Source organism: Aplidium turbinatum, chromosome 4 (assembly GCF_918807975.1).
Source record: "Aplidium turbinatum chromosome 4, kaAplTurb1.1, whole genome shotgun sequence".
NCBI lineage: Eukaryota > Metazoa > Chordata > Ascidiacea > Aplousobranchia > Polyclinidae > Aplidium > Aplidium turbinatum.
In genome coordinates this window covers 27,990,891-28,000,251 of record NC_137475.1, presented here as the reverse complement: position 1 = coordinate 28,000,251, position 9,361 = coordinate 27,990,891, and the positions used below count along the sequence as shown (strand labels likewise).

The 9,361-nt window shown below is 38.2% G+C and overlaps 1 protein-coding gene across 2 annotated transcripts; it reads right to left on the bottom strand.

Annotated features, from left to right (window-relative positions):
• Positions 1-582: 582 nt before the first annotated feature.
• Positions 583-8,777, bottom strand: LOC145768462 (homeobox protein Hox-A5-like). Of its 2 annotated transcripts, XR_014288941.1 has the most exons (4): positions 8,439-8,777; positions 6,252-6,510; positions 2,190-2,521; positions 583-1,232 (listed from the first exon to the last, which is right to left on the bottom strand). XR_014288941.1 is itself a non-coding variant. In XM_082579958.1 (3 exons), the coding sequence occupies exons 1-3, from the start codon at positions 8,484-8,486 to the stop codon at positions 2,268-2,270; spliced, it is 561 nt and encodes a 186-aa protein (XP_082436084.1). In that variant the 5' UTR covers positions 8,487-8,777; the 3' UTR covers positions 583-2,267. The 2 variants fall into 2 exon arrangements, 1 of the variants encoding a protein (XP_082436084.1); XM_082579958.1 differs by having other exon boundaries at positions 583-2,521.
• Between the last annotated feature and the right edge of the window lie 584 nt (positions 8,778-9,361).

Here is a 9,361-nt window from a genome sequence, read left to right as displayed (position 1 = left end):
GTCGGATTGAGCGTTTTTCAACTTATTTTTTCTTATTTGCTACTGCTTCCCCAAGCCAGCAAAAAGCCTTTTTCTCATTAAGAGACAGCAAAAAGTCAAAACATGTCAGAAAATGTCAGTCAAACACTAGCAGTAGCTGTAATCAAAATCTACAAAATGTGACAAATCAGGCCGCATCTCCAGATAGCCATGGGCGGAAATATTTAGTCGGAGTTTGTCGTGTTCTGTTTGTGTTGCGTTGTACGATTCAACACACGGCGAAGAAAAGCAAGAAACTGTGTCGTTTGGATTTTGAAAAACCCTTGGGCCCTGAGAGTTGTTCAAAGATCATACGACACATTTTTTTTCTTCTAAAGATTAGGGTAACTTTTCGCGGCTGTAGAGAATACGGATCCAGGGGGCGTTTGGCTACCTACCCGGCACAAAAACACTTACGGTAATTGTTTCTGTTGTTGCAAAATTTTCTAGCTTTTGCTCCAAAATGTGTTGCTCAAGCATACACCCCAAGAGTTTAAACCGAGCTATTGCGGGTGACCAAATGTCAAATATATTTGCACAACATGTCGAATAAGTATGGGCCACGTTTATTGCTACGAGGCTACAAACACGGGATAAATACTGCACATGGTGTTAAGACAATTTGATTAAAAGTTTTTAAACCACACGCTTTGTCACAACCGAGCTTAGGCTAGTTCAGTTTATTTTAATTGCTGGCGTATAGGCTACATGCGGCTCAACAGTTTTGGTTGCCTTACTCCTGTGTCTCTAACACAACAGGGTTAAGTAAAAATATATTCGAACTCTCCTCACAGCCTTGTTATCTCACCAAGTAATAAAAATGTAAGCCTGATTGTACAACCTGCAGGCTACTTTTACGGGGCAAGACTTGCTGTGGGATGCTTAAAACACAAAATTACTTGCACAAAAGAGATTTTTATCGACAAACGCAACTATAGGCTAAGTTCAATACACTTTTCAATTTTTTTCAGCACTAAAAACACATCAATCACCGCAGAACTGAACAAATAAAAGATAAACTACACGTAGGAATGTAGCTGAAACCCCCCCAGAATGACAGCATAATGTAAACGTTTATGTTCAACATTTCAATTGGAAATTCCAATTCGCCCACCTTTGCTACGGCAATCCTCCCACCTACAAACTTCGAACAGGAATGTCGAGTTTTCCATCATGCGCCCGGTTCAGAAGCGATCACAAAGATGTTGATCAATCTAACCAGTTTGATAAATCAATCAAATGAACAATCAATTGTGGAGTCATAGGCTACGTCGGAAAGCACAGGTGGACAGGCTTTAACACAAATGATGTCATCACTGCGTCAGCATCTTTACAAAACTGCAGGATATTCTCGGCCATTTTGATTTTTATACAGTTAGCCAATTTGGAAAAAAAACTGACGCCATTTCGCTTTCATCGAATACGAAAAAGTTACAAAATATTTACGAAGTTATCTATCACCAGCCATAAATCAAAAGGTGGAATGGGAAACGCTCAGTTTCAACCACAACGCGTAGTTTTTCATTATGTTGTATCACGAGGAAGATGGATTCTATCACAGCCTAGTCATAAAGATGATTGAAATCAGCACCACTGCACGTGCCGAATACTTGTATCTAATTAATCTTTTTTGTTCACACATCCTACTTATCCATGCTAACTTTCAAATTTCTATGTCAAGAAATGATTTTGTTTGTAGCTTTCGTTTAGTAGCCTACGACCCCACGAAATTATTTTGTTGTCATGTGCGCACTTTACCATTTTGTTTATTCGGACGTAGCCTACTATCGTTAAGCTACACGTTAAAGACATTATACACACAAAAACCACCCGGACATACTAGTTACACCGAAATGTTCCAATGGGTATTGCAACGTGAAACTATAATAATTACTGACAACACGTTTTTTAACGCCTTATTCTAAGTATAGGGCAGGCCTGTCAGTGAATATATCAGACATGGGCCCCACTTGATGTCAGCAGTTGGACACAAGGTTAGCGTCTTTTGGGGAATAACACAGAAAATAAAACAATATTTAAAAAAAATCAGACTAGAGTAATCACAAATATAGATCCTACTTCCATATTGTTTTGTACCAAGTAAGCTTAATCGTTTATTAAGCTACGAAGGGTTATTCTATCTTATTTAGGAGAGCAAAGCTATATCTAACCTTGTTTCAATGTATTTTTAACGTCATTGCAGATCACACAATACTAGTTTTTCAGTTGCAAAAATTCATCTTATTGGATTATTTTTGGAAGGGTTCTTTATCTTCAGAACAATTCGGATGCAAGGACGTATGCTTGTTTTCTTTTTTCCACTTCATTCGCCTGTTTTGGAACCAAATTTTAATCTGTCTTTCAGTAAGATTAAGAGTTTGGGCGATTTCAATACGACGTCTTCTGGTCAGGTAACGATTGAAATGGAATTCTTTCTCCAATTCCAGCGTCTGGTAACGCGAGTATGCAGTTCTGGTTCGTTTACAAGGATCCATGGATTCACCTGAAGTAAATTAAGGATTTAGGCAGATGTATTATAGGATACCTAATATTAAATTGTAAGTAAAATAAAAAGTAGTTTTACAAACTTAATGAAAAGCCTACATCAAATATATTTAGCTACTATTAATCTACACTTTAATATATTTCAGTATGACATGTAAATTTTGGGTGGTGGCGAAAAAGGGTTTGAGAAACAATATTAGATCGAAAAGTGGGCAGTGGGCACCTTCAACTCATTTTCGAAATTTGGATATTGCGTGAACATCAAGTAGGCCTAAAGCACAGAAGTTTTGTGTTCATGTGTTGTAAATGTAATATTATAGTGCAATGTAACCAGGAAAATATTGTGTTTCTTCGCAGTCAAATGTAGCTATAGAGTTGACAGCGATTAACACATATTTCTCCCATGAGACTGGGCTCATCAGCATCGCACCAGTAATTCATGCATCAGTATCGCACGCACCAGTAATCTCAACCGCTGGTTTTGTCAGTCAACTGAACCTTTACCTTTGTGGAAGAAAACAACTAAACTAACTGTTGCCAAGGATATGCACAGTTGAGAAGAATTGATCCTTACTGGCGTCAGCACTACCTGACTACTCATTATAGAGCAGCGAACATGTTTTTGGAAAAATCTTGATGGCTAGCGTGAAGGTTACACCGGTATGGTTAGCGAAACACAATGCTCGCTGTTCTATAGTGAGTAGTCAGGTAGTGCTGACACCAGGAAGATCGCTCCTTCTCAACAGGAGAATAATTGCGGTTTTTACCGCAAATTTTATATGCAAAAATAGATGGATACGTCATGTCATGTATCCGACGTCTCACTACGTTTGAACGTTAGGCCAATGTATCTTTCTCATTAGGCTACCATATTAAGGTTATTTAAAACTTTTAAAAAACAAAAATTATTAAAATTCTCATGTCGTCATCATCAACAAAACAATTTAAAATTAAACTTCAAAGTTAAATCAAAACATTTAATTCTAACTGCTACAAAAATGAGCAACAGAATACGCATTTATAAGCGACCAAAACGTAGTTAAATTTTTCAAAGGTTTTTTGGGGCAAGCCCCTATTGGCTACCTCCTACTGCATTATTTTGTACCTTAAACCTCAAATTTTGCATTTTTACATTTTTATGAAAATTTTTTGACTTGTCAGATCTTTAGTGTTCTCACAACTTTTTTTTTCTACATCAGCCACAGCTTTAGAGGCTTATCCCTACGCGTTATAATCGCTCTATCGCAGTGGTTCCCAACCTTTTTGTTGTCACGGACCCCTTTAGACAAATTATTAATTCTGCGGACCCCTACTTAAATTTTGCCTGAAACTCAATTAACATACTATTAAGTATTGTAATAATTATGCTACTCAACTACTGTACTGTGTCATATTGCATTGCCGCTATGACTCCTGCGGTAAATATCAGATTAAACAGTTGCTCAAATAAGAAAATGAATGAATTGTTCAAGAAATGTTAGCAGTATTTGAATATCAAGATGACCCAAAGTGCCATGCCGAAACTTTTTCAACGTAAGCAAATTTAATGAGGGCTGGTGTTGCCTTTCCTGAACTAAACGACTGAACTGTGGTTGAGTCTTTGACAATGCAACACGCATGTCATCTTCAACGTTCAGGCGATTTCGATGTTTAGTTTTTATTGTAACAAGATCTGAGAATCCTGCCTCGCAAAGGTAAGTGGTTATGAATGGTAACAAAACAATAATCGCCTGCTTTGTCAAGAATGGGTACGTTTGCAGTTGTGAACACTAAAATTCTTCCATAGTTTTTGAATGAAATTCAATGCGTAATAACTCTTTTGATCTCAAATCAATTAGGTCATCTTTACTGAGATCGTCATCACTAATATTGTTCAAGTCAAAAAGAAAAGGATTTCAAATCCATGTTTCAACTCCGTTCGGCAGGTGTTCTTAAATTAAAATAACGTTGAAATGAGATTTGCTAGGTTTCCAAGTGTGCGCAAAATTTTTCTTTCATAGAGATCAAAAGAGTACATTCTCTTTGAGTTTCATCCATCAAGATAAGATCTTCTAACATTGGAACTTTGGCGTAATTACCTGCTTCCAATCTACATTTCCAAACCGGCAACTTGGCTAAAAACGCTTTCAGTTTTTCAACTGCATCAATTATTGTCACACCTGATTCTTGAATGCCACGATTACATTGTTAATATGACCGAAAATATCGGCTAGGTAGGCCATGCCGTATAGAAAACTTTTACTCTCAACAATTTTGAGAGGAGACTTCCTTTGGCTTTCAAAAGAGTTGATACCTCATTTTTTAGCTGCTGCAGTCGTTTTAAAACTTCTCTAGATAACGAACGTACCTCAGAATGATACAAAAGCAATTCGTAATCTGACCCCACTTTTTGACAGAGCGCTTTAAAAGTACGGTGGTTTACAGCTCTGCTTTTGATGAAATTAACGACTTTCACGCAATTCGTCAGAATTTCTTTGAGACTTGCTGGTAAAGTTTTTGCTGCTAAGGCGTACCTGTGCAAGAAGCAATGGGTAACAACCACACGAGGAGCTTCGTTTTTTACTAAAGCAGCAAATCCGGATTTGTTCCCAAGCATAGCTGGTGTTCCATCCGTGCATATAGAACAAAGTTTTTTTTCCAAATTCAACAAGGTTATCACGGACCCCCAAATGCTTTCTCACGGACCCCCAAGGGGTCCGCGAACCCCAGGTTGGGAACCACTGCTCTATCGCATGAAGAAATCGAAAGCATCACTTGATCTTCTATCGCCTTGCTTCATTGACCAGCCACCAACCACCATTCCCAGCCACTACGTAGTTAACGCCAGAATTCTAAAAAAATTTTGTCGGTTCTAAACACTGTCCAGTACCAATTTTTTCGATTTAATTTTAAATTTTCTGTTTGTGCAGAATTCTTATTTTGTAGATGACAAACTTGATTTTAAAAAAATAGCTCTAAATTTAATTTCAGCAAAAGCTTTCAAGTAATAGGCTAGTTACAAACATATTTTGATATGTAAATCGTAATTTATATTTTAGTTTATTTATCATTTATAATAATAAAACCCTTGTCTGTAATCTTAACCTTGCATTCCTGAGCTGTTTACTATTTTTACCGCAGTTTCACTTTTATCAGATAAAATTGAATTGTGATTGACAATTCTAGAAGGGCAATATGTACCTTTCAGTCCTGAAAACTTCGTTCCATTTGCTGGATAATTAATTTTTAAAAACAACAAGTGTTTTATGAAGTATTGCATGGTGACAACAACAATTTCTGGCTCTCCTAAGTCCTAACTCCCATCGAGAAGTGTTGCCAAATCATCCATTTTTTTCGTTAAATCAAATAAGAATAAAGTCATAAACAAAGCAATGTATAGTTCATAGATCACGCGCATCAGTCATATAGTAGCCGAGTAATGAAAAACTTTTGACAGAAATTATAATTAATGATGTGCAGCTTTCAATTCCACAACAGAAAGTTTGAGATGATGAATGGTCAGCTTGGGAAAGAAATAGTTATCTTCTTAATCAGTGTCGAAACACTTTGTACGACTAACAAAATGGCGTGTAGCCTATTTAGTTAGAAAACCTTAGAAAACTGTAAGTTTTCAAGTACCGTACCATATAGCCTGGATACCATAAAAAGCTCTTTCTTTATTAAGCGTGGCAGAATTGGACATTCTGTTGTCTAGTATTGCTCTGAAAGTTTTAAAAACATTAACTTACTGTGATGACTGTTATGTATTCTCTTCATCCATGGATAAATGATGGCATTGTGTTCCAGGCTTCTGGATCCATTTTTTGTTTGAGAATCACATGGTTCATTTATGTAAGAAGATGGTGAAGTTGAGGATGCAGACGGAAGGGAGGGATTAGAATAGGGCGATACATGGGTTACATCGTTGCTTCTGGGAAGACCAAGGATTGTGCAAGACTCCCTTAAATTGGTTTGCCAGGGCACATTGAATCTTCCGCTCTGGTCCATCTAAACGTAGCCTATATTAGTGTGATGACACTTTAAGCAAATTTATTTTAAAGCAATAAGTAGACCTGAAGGATTGTACGCGAAACCAGTAAATCAATTTCAACAAAAAGCTTTTCAACAAAAAGCAATTTCAACAAAAAAGCAAACTGAAATCAAGACACCCATTCGTGCCAACCGCTCAACTTCTTATCAACGAAGCTGATGTACAAGACATCTCTGCGGCTATTTGGGCGGACCATAAATGGAGTTCTGAATGGAAGTCAAACGCCACCAGACTCCCTTCGTTCATCCCCGACGCCGACACACGCTCCATCGGCCTAACACTACCTAAACAGGCATGGGTGAGCCTCAACCGTCTTCGTACGGGCGTCGGGCTTTTCCGCTCAACCATGCACCAATGGAGAATGGCCTCTTCCTCCTCCTGTGAATGTGGTGCCGAGGAACAGACCGCAGACCACATTATCAATGACTGTTCCATCTTCAAGTCACCTAACGGAGTGGAAGGTCTGCGTGTCATGGATGATGAAACCAAAGACTGGCTGCTCTCTAGTAGCCTTCCAGTGTAGTCCGGAAACATCGTGAATCTGGGGTAGTAAAAGAATAGACCCTCGGCCCCAGAGGCTCACACGACGACGAACAAAAAGCTTCTGTCACGGATTATTACTACACTTATGGCAGAAGTGTACAGGAACCGTATCCGGACCCGGATCTTGCAGTTTTTTCCTGGATCCGTATCGGATCTGGATCATGTTTTTTTAAAGGGAAACAGGATCCAGATCCTTACAGTTTATGAATGTTTGTAAAATTTTGCTCCTGGCAACATTTGTCAGGAAGGATGCTTGTTATGTAGGGACCAAAAGTGTTATACGTGGTTGTCAGCCAGTATGATGTACGCCTACGGTAGTGGTCTAAGTAGGCTACCACGCACTTAGCCTACTACGTTGTAAGCTACTGAATTTCATGAATCCATTTTGTAAACTGCTTTTACAAAAGTGTGAAACTGGCGTGTGGTGAAACACTTTTATAATAAAATTTCAAACATAAAATTACCTCGGATCTGTTTCGAATCCGGACCTTAGATATCTACAAATTGCCGGGTCCGGATCTTAAAAAGCAAACACAGGATAGGATCAGGATCTAAAAATCTTGGATCCGTACACCTCTGACTTAGCCTATGGGTAGAAATGATTATTGATAAAGCAATAAAGTTATTGGGCAAATGTGATTGCATAAATAACAAGTTTGCAATATTGTGCCACGGGCTGAAGAACAGTTACGGAAGCCTTATCAAGGGGTCACCAAACTTTTTTCTCTGAGGGCCAGATTGCTGCGAGATTAACAGCTGCGGGCCGGATTGCGAAAAGACATACAACTATTTAAAATCTCCATTGACTTGAATTGAGCGCAATAAATAACAAAGTCAGAGGTGGAATAGCAAAGTTGTGATGAAACTCGAATGGTTGCTAGAAAAGTTATCCCCTGCTGTGATAGGCCTACACCACAGGGCAATCGTGCTCTTGAAAAAACATTACATCTTTTCAAATTTGGCCTGGGCTGTTCCCATTTGTGGTGGCCTAATGATGAACAGCAACGTCAGTCCTTTACTAAAAGTTTGGTAACTTTTTTCCTTAACAGCTGTTATTTCCGCAGCACGTGGCGGGCCGGATGAAATCAGTTTGCGGGCAGTAGTTTGGTGACCCCTGGCCTAATCTATAGTATCATCTTCCTCAGTCTTGGCATTGGCAATAAATTCTGAACATTGTTTTGCTACCACTGAAACAAAAGAGTCTCTTTCAACATGAAAGAATCTCTTGTTTTTTATCTAACACAAACACTACATTACGCCTACCATGTAACAATTCATTTTGCCAAACGGCTTTAGGGTGACAACGCTTTGAAACAAGTCGTGCGTTCTGATGTGTACTTACTTCTTGAGTTCTTAAAAGCTCTGTTTGTTCCGAGGGTTGATAAAACATATTTAACGGTTTTGAAAAGTCTTTATATCCTGCTTGGTTGGAGTCAAATCCTATTGTTGTAAACAGGTCACGGGTCGGGGCTTCTGGTGAAGGACAGACTATTGGCTCACGAATTGATCGTTGAGAACCTTGGTGCTTCAGTGGAGCCACATGAACAGAAGAAGGAAAAAATCCGTTTAAATCCAGATTGCTGGTTTTCTTGCTGCTGAACTATTTTTAAACTGAACTTTGCAATACCGTAACTTTAAAGTCTTAAATTTTGCTGCACTACTTGATAGTTTTTTTTTATAAATAAGCCTGCAAACAGAAATTATTGTTTAACAAATGCGCAACTTGAAGAAATATAATGCAATGAGCCTGCAGTGAAATCAAGGATGAGTGAAATAGTCTGCTATGGAACAGGAGCGGATGTAGCTACGCTAGTAGCCTTAAGTAGGGTGATTTCAACAAAACACAATAATGTGTAGCCTACATTAATCCGACCTTACAAGTACACGGTAAATAAAATTACTTTTCTGTGTTTTAGGAGGGAGGGGCAAGAAACCGAACTGAAATCGTTTAAAAATCAAGCAACTTAAACTGATGAGTTTGGAAAATTATCGTTTAAGTTTGAAACTATTTTTTTTAGTAAAATTTGTCTTTAAAATTTAACCATTTATCTATAAAAAGTTAACGGTTGTTTCAAAGAAAAGATTGTGCTAGTTTCATTGTGCAATGTGCATGTAGTACAGGGGTGTCCAAAACTTTTTCTAAGCGGGCCAGATTTGATAGTGTGGAAGTTCCCGCTGGTCAACAGTCTTTGGCAATCTTGTTTTGCGTAATATAATGTCATTTTCATACAACAAATCAACGATAACATGCAGGTATACATACAG